The sequence below is a fragment of the Megalops cyprinoides genome, chromosome 2 (assembly GCF_013368585.1).
Source record: "Megalops cyprinoides isolate fMegCyp1 chromosome 2, fMegCyp1.pri, whole genome shotgun sequence".
Taxonomy (NCBI): Eukaryota; Metazoa; Chordata; class Actinopteri; order Elopiformes; family Megalopidae; genus Megalops; species Megalops cyprinoides.
Genome location: NC_050584.1, coordinates 41,035,110 through 41,051,546, shown reverse-complemented (window position 1 = coordinate 41,051,546; position 16,437 = coordinate 41,035,110). Strand labels below are relative to the sequence as shown.

Genomic DNA, 16,437 nt, shown 5'->3' with positions numbered 1-16,437 from the left:
TACTTCAGTGTCCAACACGGATTGTGCTGTAGTTTGAGTTTTTGCTATGTGAATTGCACACTGTAAAGTCCAGTGACAGTTCATTGTACTGGGACACAGCCTGCATTTATGAGCCCTTTGATTACTGTTGTGTATTCCTACATTTTTAATGTACTGCTCAAACTCACAAAGCAGTCTCACCACTGTATTGTTGTGCAAACTAGTTGTGTGATGTATGACGTTAAGGGTGAATATGTATATATTCTACAGAGAGCGAGCATAACCCTACTTTGTCGTTAAAAATATATTTTCTCCGAATAATGTATTCCTAGAGATTTACTTAACTGTTAAATAATTTAGATAATAATTAAGATTTTTGCCACAGAGCAGACAGTCAGTGTGCTGTGTACCGTTTCTTAACATGCAGTTGAGAAAGGTAATTTAATGCTCTTTCAAGAAACAAATGCAAATGTTTGCATAAGGCCGTTTGCTTTACATCTTAAATTAAGACCTGACAAGATCAAACAGTACAGCTGACACAGCTGATTGCATTGTTTTATAGCGCACGGGCGGTAAAACTTTCAGTTCCGAAAGGATTTAGACACCGCTAAATTTTACTTTGACACAAGCTAATTTAAGAGCTTCAAAATCTCCACTAGTAAGACATTCATATGTAAATTTTATATTGACTGCTTTCTTTCAAAATCCAGTCCATGTCATTCATATCCCCTAAGACAACCTTCATAGTTTGGGGATTGCCTCCTTTGCCCTTACATTGAGGCACCTTCTACAATTTTATTGACACGTAGCCTACTTCTCATTTAATTGATTTTCATTTATGATTGATACAATTCAAATATGTGCTGATCAGATGGTTGTCGAATAGTTGGGCTTTCATTGGCTAGTAGCCGTCTCTATGACCCGACCCATTCCGCCTTTACACCCCTCCCCTGTTAGGGTGCACGGAACGAAGTGTTGCTTTTGAATGACAAGCGCCTGGGAAGGGATGTGAATTTTGTTTAATTTCCTGCAGCTACTTCATCGTCCAGCAGCAGTCGAGGAACTCCATTCTAACTGAATGGATTGGTATGGGGAAAAGCGGACCTCAAAACCTGGCTAAGCGGAGGCTTTGGAACTCTGTTACTTTTATGATGGTGTTACTTTCGCTGTTGCTCAAACCAGGTAAGTTTTTATATTTATACGATTACACTGTGCATGCAAATCACGGTTTTACGCTGTACGGAGCAGCGACAAACTTTGCTACTCCGCTAGCTAGCTAGCTAGCTAAGACGAGCTGCAGCCCCCCTTCGCTTGGATACAGTATCCGGATTTAACTGGAAGGGGGATTCCGCTCACTAGCTATTAATGTAGAATTCAAAAGAAATGGGTGATGTTAGCAAGCAAACTACAACAGTCTAGGTAGTTCTTGTTAACGTTACCACCTAAATGAAATGAGAATTGATGTCCACACAAATAGCTTGCTAGCTATCCGATGACATCCCGACTGAGCATACTGCGCCAGAATGGCTACAGCCTACCAACTAAATGTCTCTTTTCCTAAGTTGGCCACCTAGCTAGCGTTAGTTTACGTTCAGATGAACTTTTCACACCAATGTGAATAGCTGCGTTTCTGTGTTGCCATAGCTAGGTAACCTAACGTCGCATCCCTGTTTTTCTGTTATTTGATTCTAGTGATATTGGTTGTCTAAGAAGCTAGCCGGCAGAAAACGGTCGCTAGCTAGCTAACGAGTAAACGTACGTCTTTGTAACCGACTCGCTAACGCTAGTTTGTACAAGCAAATCTAGTTAGATATTTAGCTAACTAACTAGCTGGCAAATTGTTTAGAACTTTTTGTTAGCTAAATTTACTGAGATAGCACCGTAAATAGCAAGTCTTGTTGGCTATCACTGCATAGCTAAGCAAGCTAGGTAGTTATAAAATATATTTGCCGTTGTCTTGCTAACTTAGATGGTCAGCTACACCAGTCCCTCGGTTAGCTAGCTAGCTGTCACGTTTTAAGCGAATATACCTTCTAACATTAGCTGCCTAAACTTTTCTATGTGATGTTGTTACTGTTAGGTGAGCTAGCTAACTAGCTCAACTCTCCTCAACCCCAAAGCCAAGGCTTTGTTGTGGACGGATGTGATCGATGAATAAGTTGAACAGTTTTCTTGCTAAGTATAAATCATAACACAGCAAGCATCGTGTAGCCTGGATGCATTATCGTATTACCACGAATGATCGCGCGTTGCCAAGTTTTATTGGCCACTACTGTTTTAAAGTTAGTTCTAGTCCTTTAAAGTTCGCATATCTAACTGCTAAGTGCGTGAAAGACTTGTCACCATGTTTGCCCAGTGTTATTCAGTTTTGGTATGATATTGGCTGTTTACGTTGCCAGTTAAATAGCGTATACTAGTGCAGACCTCTTACAGTGTCAGACATCTGAACATGATTTATTGATAGCTTAGCCAACCGTTTAATACAACGAGAAAAGTTTCTCAACTCTTTTGAAGAGTTAACTAAGGCTAGCAGTAAAATAATCAAACTTCCCTAAAAGTCCAAAGTCAGAATCCATAAGTTCTAAGTAACCAAACGTGGTAGGTCCGATAACTAACTAGCTGCATCCAAATGAACGTGCAGTAAGTGTTGTGTAGATACTGTGTAGATAGTAGCTTGTACGGTTGAGGAACGATTGGTTGTATCTATTTGAACAACGTGGACAATTCATTTGGAATCGTGCATTTTAATATATACATTTTGCATACATATAAATAATTTCTGAAACATTAATAGGCTTTCTAACCTTACACATAACCCCCAAACCCCAGTTTATCTCAACCAGACTGGTACACATTATTACGCAAGCTAGCATCGCTGTTTCACGGTTTCACATATTCTCCCGTTGGATTTCCCGAGTGAAGTGTGCTGTTACCTTTAAAGAAATCTGTACCTTGACATTCTGCTTGGATTTGGAGTGGGATAATGCAGATGTGGGGTTTTCTGTACAAACTCATTGTATATTAAATGTCCGAGAACACTTGCAGCAAATATTGCCCATGACAGTAGGGTAGATTGCACAGTTTGAAATTTGAAAAGCATTTTGATTTATCTTAAATATTATTTTTGGCTGGAAATGCTTGCAGTATTCGGTACCACTGTTATTAGGGAATTTAAATAACGTTACTGCTCTGCATAGCCTAACTTCCACCGATGTCAACAGGTTGTCTCAGCAGGCTGAATACACAAAGCAGAAATTTCATTTGCAATGAATAGTCATTATTTCTACTGTAAGTTTAATTTGTTCATTATGCACATAGAGAACATACAATGCAAATGCGTTTTTTCACGAGTGGATAAATGGTTCAGTGTAATGATTACTTTTACAAGTAGTTTGTAGGAGTTTTAGTTTTATTCCTTGAATTGTTGCTCAGCAGTGCCAAGTTGACACCAAAATAGCACTTTTACTGTGAGTTAGCATGCAGTGGTGTGATCCAAATCTTTGTGTGAGCAAGGCATTTGGGTGAAATTATACACCTGTGTTAGTCAGTGGGCATGTCTCTCTATCTCGTGAGAGGCTGTGTTTAGATAGTTCACATCAAATTACCTCTTCTGATCTGATTTGTGAGATTGGTCACATTGCTAGCCTTTTGGGGAAATTAGTGTTATCACGGCTGAGGCTGCGTTACTTATTTAGGGAGCAGACACTTTGTAGACAGTGAGGGAGTGAGCCAAGCTGGTGTCTATGTGCCTACAGTTAAAGTTACTTTCTGGCTAATAGTTCTTTTCTTTTGTTACTTATGCAGTGAGTCATGGTGTGGTCCAGATAAACAGAAATCTTAGACTGTCATGGAAGGGAAATAAAATTCTTCCAATGGTCAGTGGAGGAATTCAAAGAAGGGATGTAGAATTCTGCTGGCTTCACCAGTTCACACCATTTCACCTTTTTATCAGTCAAAACAGTAACTGAATTGATTCATAGCTAGATAGTCTATATTACAGTTTCCTTAAACAGTTCTTCAAACCTTAAAAATTTCAACAAACTACTTACTAACTATTAACTGCCACTTACTAGTTACTAGCATTAGGGGAGAGAAACCCCTGCTAAAAATGTAAGTTTGTTATTTGCTATAATTTTCATGTTGACAGTTATACAGCTATAACTGATTTGTTTGTAAAATTTAAAGTAAGATCTTGATGCCCTTTTCCTAGACAAAGTCGAGTCAATTTCAACAATTAAGTTGAAAGTGAAAATACTAAATGCACACTGCTACAGTGTTGTAAAGTTAAAATATTTTTGCTGAAATAAACATGAAAACACATGACCATTCAAGCCAAACCCTGTGGGTCATCACTGTAAATTTAATTAAGCCACAGTGGCTTAGGAAAAATTAAATAAAACAAAAGTGAAAGCAATAAAAGTTCAGTGTTCTCTTCTGTAGAATAGCTTTCTGCATGACACACCTAGGCTTAGTTACAATATCAAGAGGGGTTAATTTCCAAACGAGCTAGTTGCTTGGCTAGTCAGCAGACTATTAGAATTTCTGGAATAAAATCATGATGTTTGTAAAAGTGGTAATGTGTCATTCATACATGCCCAGGTTGAGCTATACCTCAGCCTTGTTAGGGTTTTTTTAAAAAATGTTTTTAGTTAATTTGCATAATAATAAAACATAATTAAACAAAATTATGTCCAGGTTTATGTTAGCTCAAGTTGACACTGGTCTTCTCTCTTGATCCACCATGATGCTCAATATACTAAGTAGGTGCATTTTCAAAGGTGGAGGCCAGTCTAAACCACTGTGGATGTGCTGTTCAAAGGTCTGCAGATTCAGTTACAGACAAAATAATTTGATTGATTGCTATGTGGGAGTGGTGTGCATTATCAGGTGGTAGGGGGAGGATATTTACTAAAATATTGATGTGGCTAATTCCTTAACCTTAAACTAGGGCTGTCTATCAACACCTCCATGTTTGGTTAAGTGTTATTGGCTGTCTAACCAGTAACAATTAATGGTGTAATACACATAAAACTTTATCAGTCCCAAGACCAAATGTCTTCAGAGGAATCCATTTTATTGGAACAAGGCTATGAATATATGGTGTGAACACACTAGGTAGAAAGACAGGCAAGAGTCAGCTTTGAGTCTAGTCACAGTTTGATAAAATAGCCTACATGTTACCTTAGAGCTAATAGCACTTCTTTTGTTATTTTGGTGGTCAGTTGTGTAGTCTAGGCCACCAGGGACAAGGGATATTAAACCGTTGTGGAGACAGAAAGCCAGTTTTGTGTTTGCTCTTTTTCTGGTGAGCCTACAATACTGCAATTTATCAGTGCTATGCCACTGATAAAGCAAGTGCCATATTTACAAAGACATGCTAGTGTGAATTATGTTTTAAGTAGTGAGCTCAACTTGTATTCTTAAAAATGAACCACATTATTCTTCATTGTCTTTCTCCTGGAAGTTTTTGTATGCCAGGTGGAGCTGTAGTTGGATACTCTGTCACATGATAGGAATGAGTGACATTGATTTAGGCCAGACTTAAAGTATTTTAAGTAAGATCACTACTATTCATAACATTTTAAATAATGAAAACAGATAATTGTAACGTTTATAAATAATAACAAAACCACAGTAATCTTACTCACAGGAATATATTTCAGATTTATTTACTGTGTAGCCTTGGTTGTATTTTTTCAGTTATTGGTGTTAATTTTTCTGACTGTACTTTTCTGACTGCATTTTTGTAAGCATGTTAAAATTCACTATTTGAAGCTCCCTCCACCTGCCCTCTCCCCCCCAAAACATGCTTGACTGCAGTTATTTTTATTTTGCTCTACATTACAGATAAATAAATAAATCATTAAATAAAATGAAGTCTGTGGAACCCAAAGTCAGTGACAGTTTAATAGTCTGGTTTCAAAAAGGATTGGCTGGAGAGTGATATTGTGGTTAAAATTACATTGGAGAATCATAGTACTCACAGTGTAGCCAGTGATGTTCGAGAGCTTCTCTGAGCCTTGTGGGTCCAGGCTGAGTTTTATTTTAATAGCTTTGATGGTTAAGTGAAGGATTCGGATTGGAAGAGCTTATTCTAAGTGACTGCTCAGGGATGTCTCCATAGTGACTGGTATATTTTGTATGGGACTGTGGAGCACATTAAGAACTTACTAGTCATGTGTGATGGGAAGCATATTGCTTATCTGAGTGCATAGACATGGCCTCCAGAAATGACAAAAATAGCATATTTTCTATTCTGTTGGCCAGGCCTGGTGGTTTCTTGGTCCAGGAATGCTGCCTGGCCTATGCAATGGTAAAGAGAACCCTGCTTAACGTTTGAAATGGCTTATTCAGATACGTTACTCAATTATTTACATCCCTACATTAAACTCTTTACTTTCTGAAATCAGGATATCACCTTATTTAAAACAAACATTTTTACAAATTGCACTCGAATGCTAATTTCACAGGAATTGTTTGAACCTAAACAGAATTGGAGAATGGCTGGAGTAATCAGTCAAAACAACCATCCAAAGTAGTAGCAGAATCAAGTAGTCAAGATGTAACTTTATCATTTTACATCCTTCAGTGTTCTTGTTTGTTTTGTTTTTTAAGCTGTCATCCATAAAGATAACTAAATGATATGTATATCCAGACAGAAAATTACAATGCTTTATCACACTGCATTAACAGCCAGCGTGGTGGGATGAAGGGCAGTTGACCTCTGATACTACCAGAATGAATTTGGGGTCAGGTGTACCTGCAGAAATTCAATGAAAACTCAAACTGCCATACTGACGCCATAAGTAGACATTCAGGTAGGGTCTACTTGCACTAGAATGTGGCCAGTGAGAACAAAGTATTATTGACTGGGGGTTCCTACTCTCTAGAGACATCAGAAACGAGTAAGAAAAGGTCTGAATGCTGGAAGGTGCAGACCATGTCATTGGACATTGGTTTCTTTGTTGGCATATTCTTGTTTAGGTACCTGCAGTTGTGACAGTATCTGTCTAAAAGATGTCACAGTGTGGAATTTCCTTTTTGATTATGGATGTTGTGTCTTTTTTGATTTGATCTCGTGTAGATATAGGAGACTCATGTCTCATTGTCCTTCAGAATGTTGGTTTGCACTCATTGTCTATTTGCTGTTTTAACCTACCCTGGAAATGTTCCAGCAGTTAGACAAGAACTGTCCCTATGGCTCACAGTGTAGCCTTCCCTACATTTCCTACATTAATTCATGGAAGGTAGCACATTATAATTAATGCAAGGAAGGTTGTGGAAACCATTGTATTTTCATGTTCCGCATAATGACATTAGTCATAGTGAAGTGCTTGAAATGTTGTATTTTCACGTATTACACAATTTTATTGTTTGCCAGGGTGGATGCAAAAAAGAAACTTTTTTAAGATAATGGTTACATTGTGCACTGCAGTGCGCTTTCTTAGTTGTATTGCTAGTTATGTAGTGAAATGTCCAACTTTTAAACAGAAAGGAAAGTGGTTAAGATTATGTGTTTCAGTGTGCTAACTAGCTATTTAACTAATTAACACTGGATAAAATTTGTACAAGCCTTATTCAGGACTTTTAGATTTTCTAGCCTACTTGCATGATAAAAAAGCGATGGATGTGCTTTGAGCAGGAAAAAGCTGTTGTTCTCACACTGAAAACAGCCATGGGCTTGGTGACATAGAAACAACTGTAGCAAATATCCTCAAGATTTCATATACAATACTCTAGAATAATCAGGGTTTAAGTAGCTAGATTTAGCTTGTCTTGCTCTTTAGTAAATACCACATGCCTCAATACATTGGTCTCTGTCACTACAGTGTAATTCAGACATGATTTAAAATGGCTGTAGCCTTTATTTAGCTCTGCAGTGTTCAAATAGAAAAATTCCATGCATACATTTAATAAACATGTTCTGACACTGCAGGAAAAATAAATGATAGAAGTCCTGTCTCCGGTGTTCAGGGCAAATCCCGTACCACTCAGCTGGAGTTTTTATGATGTCGTAGTCAGCTGTTATCTCTAGTTTTCCAATTTTCTACACTAAGGAAGCAGGAAGGCATACCTAACAACAGTGCTGCTTTTTTCTCTTTTGTGTGGCAGATTTCCCATTCTTTAATTTTTTCTGTATGTGTTTCTTTTGAGTCTGACTAATCCTCTGTAGCATTCCCTAGATGGCTATAGCCACGTGGTGTGCAATAATGACACGGCATAGGCAATACAGACAAATACCATGCATAAGACTTGCGATGTATTTTCACGGTTTGAGTTGCTACGTGTTCATGTCAGAGGAGGTCAGTCAGCTTCATGGTTCGATGGATTTTATTGTGGCATTTGGCTCCACAGTTTCATACACGTGTATAAATAACTTACCAGTGTTGGACCTGAGGCTAAAGATGAAAGTTGACTTTGACGTAGCTCTGATGGTTTATACACACAGTGCGTTCAGATGTGCTGGTAGGACTAAATGGAAGAACATTAATTCAGGTCTTTCAATGTCACTGGTGCCTACAGGCTGTTCCTCTGCAGATACCTAACTTTTCTTTCCCATGCTTGACTCTTATTGGACAGAAGCTAACATATCCACTGTTACATGTCCAGTCTTGTGGCTCATGGACAGTGGTGATAAAAATACTGCAGCTGCCTCATGTATGTCTTTTCTTTTCTTTTGGTCTCAAAAGTTGCTACACTGCATTCACCTTCAAGCACAATGCATGTTTGTTTCTTCTTTGGGAAGTCTTAGACCTGTATCGTTATTTCTGAAGTGCTGGGTACATTGAAAACAATTTTGTTGAGTAAAAGATTGCCTTGAAATAAGGAAAAGCACAGGGGTGTCATTGAAGTTGTATAAATCTTATTGCTGTAAAGAACTGCCAATGTATGAAGACAAACTGGATCAGGTTGAATTGGAAATACAATATTTTCAATTCAGCTTAATGAGCTGTACTGAAAGACCAATTCCTAGATTAGGAGCCATAATAAGCTTCAGTGCAAGGGCTTAACAGAATTGGAAAGGAAATATTACAACCATTGATTAAAGAAGGGAGTCTTAATGTTAATTTGTTTGTCATAAAACATTATCTTGCTAGAAGTGGTTGCTGCAGCTTTATTTTTCCTGCTTTGAGAAATTTATTTGTATTGTATTAGTGATTGTGTGATATCTGTCTCTTCTCCCCCATAGCATGTTGCCAGCAATGCCGAATTCAGCGCTGCAATGCTGAATATGTGGCCTCTACATCGCCCTCTAGTGGCCTGCAGGAAGAGGCCCCGGCCGACGTGGACTACTGCATTGCGCTGCGGGCCTACTCCCTCTGCACCCGCCGGACCGCGCGCAGTTGCCGTGGGGACCTGGTCTACCACTCCGCTGTCTTCCGCATCAAGGAGCTCTTCTCCCAGCACAACTGCTCCAGCGACGGCCCCACGTCCTCGGCCAAGGCTCCCAGCACGTCCCACCCGGCCGTGTCCGAGCTCTGCGACTACGAGAGCAGGGCGCTGGCCTCGGGGCCCGCCAGCCAGCATAAGAAGTACGCCCACTGTGGATTATTCGGGGACCCCCACCTGCGGACGTTCCGCGACGAGTTTCAGACTTGCAAGGTGGAGGGCGCCTGGCCCCTCATCGACAACCGTTTCCTGTCAGTGCAGGTGACCAATGTGCCTGTTGTCCTGGGCTCCAGTGCTACTGCCACAAGCAAGGTATAGTGCATACATCCTCTCACTGACATCATCTGTGTGAACTCCACATGGCCAGGTCAACACTAGGAGCCCCTCAACCCTATGATTCACATCAGTCTCCCACAGTGGCTCTAGCAACAAAACATTAGACATTTCGTTTCATTAGCCATCATCTTGGGGGGGTTTGAATATGTTAAGAATATGTCAAGATTTGTTAAGATTAATATGTTAAGATTTTGTATATTGCTGTTGTTCAGCTGCTTTATGTAGGACACAAAAGTGCTTTTAAATGTGAAATATAAAACAGTCTTTTAATTTCCTACTAATGTAATTGATTGGGTTTCACTCTTGGGCCAGTTCTTGAATGAGAGAGTTTGATAGCACTGTCATTACTGACAGGCCAGTAAGGTGGCTTGATGAACACTGAGCCCATAACCAGATCTAATACACATTTCTCATTGAGCCTCAGATGTCATTTTAATCAATTTCTTAGTTAATGTACCATTGGAGGGCTCAGTGCTCCCTATGTGGCTTTAGAAAGGGGTTATGGCTAATATCATTGCTTGATCATGGACTATTGGCCATAGGTAAAGACTGAAAAATGATCCTTTTCTTATGCATTTGTTATAGGAAAAGACAAAAGTTTTTGAATGATTCTGGTTACAATCGTACACTTTGGGTAATACACATTTTTTATAAATGTAATTGTGCCATCGGACAGAGTTTCCCAAACCTGTCAGAGTTGATCATTTGAATTAGCTTTGTTGGAGCAGGGAGAGATCTAAGACATGCAGGAGAAGGGGTCCTCCAGAAGAGGTTTGGGAAACGCTGCCGTAGCAGGATTTAGGGCATGGCATCTACTAAATATTATTCAGTACATTGTATTCACACGTGCTCAGAATTTTTGTATTTTAATTTCACATACTGGTATTTGCAAACGTGCAAGTGTTTGTTGTTAGCAAACTTACTTTTCTCATCAGTGCTCTCTAAAGGCTTCTCCCAAGGTTCACCAAAATCTGCAAAATGTACTTTGTAGCATTATATAAGACTTTCTGAAAGACCACTTTGTGTAAAAACACGGTGCGTTCCAAGACTTGCCAGGGATATGTTCATTGGCAAGTTACCGACTTAAGTAATGTACCTTTATGTATAACGTTGCAATTGCGTAACCATTTGACATGTCTCGGGATTTTGCATAAGATCATTGACAAAGTGATGTTTGAAGAACACTCAAAATAACATTGAGCGTTGCTGGGGCAAACACTTTTGTTTGTCTTAATGTGTCTCCAGGATGAATGTAAGTAGTGCCAGTTTTGCTTTTTGGTTGGTACTTGCAGAGGTCATTTGTAAAAAGTAATATATTTGATTATGTGTTCAAGGTGTTTAGGCTTTTCTGAATCTGAGCTGCAGGAGTACTATGCACTTTTATGTAAGCTCCTGCAGAAAGATCAGAAAGAATGGAACAGTATATTGAAATATTGAAATGGTACTGTAAGGATTTAAATGGAGGACTGTGACAGTTTTCTGGAAACTGAAGAATGGCAATTGGTCTCATGTGTCAAAAGCTCCCCCTAGTGGTAGTGAGATAATGGCACAATTTTGAGAAGTGAAGATGCAAAAGTAAAATCAGATAGATGGTACATTTGAACCTGCAAGAAGATAACTGCTGCATGCTTTTAGAAGCAATCTTCTCGGCATGGGAAAACAAAAACTGGCAATTATGAAAGGATTTTGGATTACAACAAAGTTCTGCAGATGGGTTTACCACATTCAATTCAAGGACAGTATGAAAAGGGCAGTTTACTCAACAGGACACGTTTTAAGTTTCTGGCTGCGGTAGATGATTACTTACATTACCTTATATCATATTACATGCATTTAGCAGATGCTCTTATCCAGAGTGACCTCCAGCACAAAAGGATGTAAGTGTATCTATTCAAGTTAAATGAGCAACAGACCAGTGTCAGACCAGGTTAACAACACTCACAGACTAGTGAGTGTGAGCACAACACCATTCAAGCCCTACCACAAGTTAACTTGCAAGCGCTGACTAGGCAGTGGAAGACAAGTACGCTAGAGCGCAGAATCCAAAATGCATCAAAATACTACATGAAAAATAAACATAAATCCGAGAGGAAGCAGGTGTTAGGGAGCGGGGATTCAGGTGGAACCAAGATGTAGTCTGAAGAGGCAGGTCATGCAGCTGCGTTCTGGAATAGTTGTAGGGGTTTTAATGCACAGGCGGGAAGGCAAGGCAAAGAGGGAGTTACAGTAGTCCAGGCATGAGAGGAGCAGGGTCTGAACTAGGAGCTGCGTTTAATACATAGTTAGGTAGGGGTGCATCTTTTGGATGTTGTACAAAAAAAAATATGCACATCCAACTCACCGCTGCAACCTGAGAAGAGAAGGATAGTTTTCTAACAAGTGTTACACCATGTCCTTTGACAGTAGCGTTTGTCAAAAGGCTTGTAGAGTCTAGGCTAATGGAGAGGTCTTGATGGCGAGGACATGGATGGGATGAAGAGAATCTCAGTCTTAGCCAAGGTAAGCTTTTGCGGTGGTCCGCCATCCACTGTGAAATATCTTTCAGGCAAGCTGCAAGCTGCAAGCTGCGTGCAGAAACCTGTGTCAGATGGAGGGAAAGACAGGAAGAGTTGCATATCGTCAGCGTGGAAGTTGTAAGAGAAGCCATGGGAGGAGATGACAGAGATGACATTTACATAGTCTCTTTGAGCGCACCCTCTTGAGAGTTTTCAATGTCATTTTATACTTGCTGTATACTGCAGTTGAGTGCTATTACACTTAATTGATTAATGTTCCTTTTCAGTTTGTGTTGAAAAACATGAATATTTGAATAACTTGGCGTATGGATATGTAAGGAGGGAAGATCATCCCCGCAGAGCCTGACCTCGTGTTTATGGTGGAATTGTATCTTAGATCCGTGCAAACATGCATTTGTAGTTTTCCCTCCACATGACTCTGACTTCTTTGCAAACGGCGTGTAAGTAATGTAATGTAATTTGCTTTTATTTTATCAATACTAGCCCCTAGTTAACTGTAGTGATAACATTTATACGACAGTGCTGTTGGTACGGTTGCCATGGGAACAAGAGGGTCTGCTGTCATAATGAGTTGGAGTGTATGGTTTATGGATGTGTCACCATTATGTCATGGTGTGGTGCTATTTGTGAGTCGCGGGTCATGATGCTAGTGCATGCCAGTTTCTGGTTCCAAGTACCAAAACAACATGTACATTTATAGCTAGCTATGTTGCCAATCATAACTTATTTAAGTATTTTAGAACTGGAAAGTAACCGATAACAGTTCAATTAGTTTAATTTTAATATCTGGTAGCCTGTGAGAAAGATAAATGACTGCACACAATGTAACTGTTTTAGAAACTCCCACCTTGCTGTTTTCTCATACTGTTAATACAGGAACTAAAATATTAACGCTTGACTTCTAACTGCAGAACTACTGATGTAACCTGTCAGCAACACTAAATCCTTGCCAAGTCCTGCCTCCCCAGGATAATGAGAAATGGCCAGTCAGAAGCGATAGTGAAGATTGTGTTTTCTTTTGTGGTTCAGGCTCAGGAATTAGGCCGACTGGAGGAGAGCCTCTGGTCACTCATGTCATTCAGTACATCATCAGGACACTCTGTAAAGCGGTTTGGATTGGCTAAAAGAGAGAGCTCCCATTTCTGGAGGCCTCTCTTACAGTCTTGTCTATTCAGCACTTAGAGACCGATACCTCAAGACAGGACAATTTATTTGACACCAGAAGAGTAACAGTGGCTTTTGTAGCCTATTTGATCATTTCAGACATGGTTAAAAATAAGTGCACTTGTGCCTGAGCATTGTGAGTCCTCCTCTCCACTGCTACCCTGTGGTGCAGCCTGGTAGTGCACTTTCTATTGTCATTTCCTTTGCCAAGGTAGACCTTGGTCCCATGTCTAAAGTGAATTTAAATTCAGTCTATTCAGTCCAATCTGATAAAGCACATGGAATTACACAGTATAATAGATGATGTCCTTTATCATGTTTTACTCCTAAGCCAAATTTTAACACAAGCAAGCAAACCCAATGGAGACTCTGGTATTCGGGGTATTACTTTCAAACATCTGAATTACTGTATCTTTACCTGGTTATTTATTTTTTTTCTTTATTTATTTATTTTTTTGAGTCAACAGTACTGATCAGTTGAGTTTGGCTTCTCATGACAATTCATTACATCAGTGAACATGTCAGTGTAAATGGCTGTAGCCATTGTTTAGTACTTAGTGTGTGCTATTCAAGTGATGGATTTGATAAGCAAACAGACTGGTTTGAGCAGAAAAGCCCTTAATGCACCTTGTGTCTGGGCAGCAGATGAATGGGACAGATAAATCCCAAATACTGCCCAAGGTTTTTACTCACTACTATCTCCCCTCTTTTTTCCTTCCGCCAGATCACCGTGATCTTCAAGGCGTTCCGCGGCTGCACCGAGCAGAAGGTGTACCAGGCCACCACTGAGGACTTGCCGTCCGCCTTCCTGGATGGGACGCGCAGTGGCGGGGAGGGCGGCAGCCTGTGGATCGTGGAACGGGGCGGGGCGGAGGGCCGGCAGGTGAAGATCCAGGCCCGCTACATTGGGACGTCCATCATCGTGCGGCAGGTGGGCCGCTACCTCACCTTCGCCATCCGCATGCCCGAGGACACGCTGGACTTGGCGGAGGAGAACGGCGGGCTGCAGCTCTGCCTGCACGGCTGCCCCCGCAATGAGCTCATCAAGGAGCACACGCTGGGCCGCCAGAGCCTCCCCCCGCGGCTGCAGGGGGGCGTGGCCACGGCCGACCTCGGCCCCATCCCGCCCCCGAGGCAGGCCTACACCGTGGAGCGCGCCACAGCCAAGTGTCGAGAGATCCTGCAAGTGGAGGACGTTTATTTCCAGTCTTGCGTCTTCGACTTGCTCACCACGGGGGACCCGGAGTTCTCCATGGCCGCCTACGGGGCTCTGGAGGACCTCAAGGCCCTTCCCCCCAGCAGACTGAAGCAGAACTCGCCCAGGACTCCCCAGCCCTCCAACAGTGCTGTGCCGCACACGCCCTCCCTGCTGTCCTTCCTGGCCCTTGTTCTGCTGCTCTTGTAAAAATAAAATGATCATGAGGAAGTCGATTTCAGCTTGAGGAAGGAGTGCTTGGAAACTGGAAATTTTGCGCTCAGATGCTCTGTGATAAGCTGTGGTATTTTTTTGTCTTCACGCCTGTCTCAGAGGATTGGGAACTTTTAAAGGACACCTATGGTTTCCCCTCAATGGGGCACCAGCCCACACATTTCTTTGCAAAGACAAATCCAAAACCCATTACTTCCATTGATCAGTCTGTGGTGCAAGAAGCGCCTCCTTTCTTTTTCTCCTCTCTTCCCCGTGTCCCTTCTCTTTTTATTTAATGGACAGAGGCAGATTAACAGAGATACATCACTCTTAAAATGTGAAATTCCATATGACATGATTTTCTGGTTGCGTTGTGAAGGCAGCTAAGTAACAATGAATCTTTGTAAATATTTCACCTGTTCTGGAAATGGAACACATACACAGACTTTAGTGATAACACTAACTGTTAGAGTGAACATGGTATGGCAGATGTAAACCTTTTGAATACTGATGGATACTCCGAATTCCCCTCAGCTTGAGTGAAGGTTAACAGTCCAGAATGAATAACTCCTCTTATTAGTACATTCACACAAACAAAATTCCAATAACCTTGGCTGGTGGAGCTGTGGCATGGATAATCAAATAAGATGTAATCTGCAAAATGTAATCATTATTCACATTTTTGAATCGACATGTGATATTTAACATAATGTACCAACAAAAAAGACTCAGTTCAAGTACTGCATACAAAACTTAATTTGCTTCTAAAACACAAAGCAGTGTACATCATACAAAATAAGATAATTAGCAGCAGCTAACCAGTGTTGCCATTCTTTACAGGCTGTTAGCTGTATTTGTGAAACAGTCGGTTTGCTGTTATTGCCTCTCATTTATTTGCCATTTTAAAGGTAGCGTTTTTTTTTTTTTTTAATAATGTGGACATTTGAATATCTGATGAGCGTTACTCCACTGTGTATTGGGCCTAAAAAACAGTACTTAAAAACATTTTTACATTTTTACAGTCGACTTACAAGTGAGGTAGAGGACAACACAAGCAAAAAGCCACACAAGGAGTGAACAAAATTAGAAGGGCGGCATGACCAAGTTTCAATAGTTTACCCGACAAGGTACAAGGTACTGGTAGAGATAAGTGCGTGAAACTATAAGTTGAATTTTTTTTTTATATACGGAAAACAAAGTTTACAATATAAGAAGTTGTTTTAGATGGTATTGTTTCAGGTGTTCAGGAGAGCTGTGTCTTCAGATGTTTCACGAAGATAGGACTTGGCAGATGGAGTGTGAAAGTTCATTCCACCATCAGGGACAACGGAGAAAGTTCTGGATAGTGATTTTGTGCTCCGATGTGATGGGAGCACGAGACGCCATTTGGTAGGAGAGCATAGCGGTTGGGAGGGAACATAGACGCAAGTAAACTGAACATGCGTACATTTTTTGCCGCTGGCACTGATGATCCACAGCCAGATAATCAGGAGTTGACTGTACATGCATGGCATCCAACAACTACATGAAAATACTACCTATCTGTTTATTTTTACCTCTTGTTAGTAACTGATCAGAATCAATGATGGCTCACAGAAATTGCTGTTTCCTAGTCAAAAACACTCCTCCTTCAAGCTGCTCTTC

General features: G+C 40.6%; 1 protein-coding gene across 1 annotated transcript; it reads left to right on the top strand.

Annotated features, from left to right (window-relative positions):
• The first annotated feature begins 1,001 nt into the window (after nt 1-1,001).
• Nucleotides 1,002-16,437, top strand: rgmd (RGM domain family, member D). Its single transcript, XM_036521761.1, has 3 exons — nt 1,002-1,161; nt 9,170-9,681; nt 14,110-16,437. Exons 1-3 carry the CDS (start codon nt 1,068-1,070, stop codon nt 14,788-14,790), a joined length of 1,287 nt encoding a protein of 428 aa, XP_036377654.1. The 5' UTR covers nt 1,002-1,067; the 3' UTR covers nt 14,791-16,437.

Excerpts from the sequence above, each read along its gene's own strand:
- rgmd (XM_036521761.1), top strand. The coding sequence starts at position 1,068 with ATGGGGAAAAGCGGACCTCAAAACCTGGCTAAGCGGAGGCTTTGGAAC. Across the intron at positions 1,162-9,169 it reads TTCGCTGTTGCTCAAACCAG|CATGTTGCCAGCAATGCCGA; the intron begins GTAAGTTTTTAT and ends TCTCCCCCATAG. Across the intron at positions 9,682-14,109 it reads GTGCTACTGCCACAAGCAAG|ATCACCGTGATCTTCAAGGC; the intron begins GTATAGTGCATA and ends TCCTTCCGCCAG.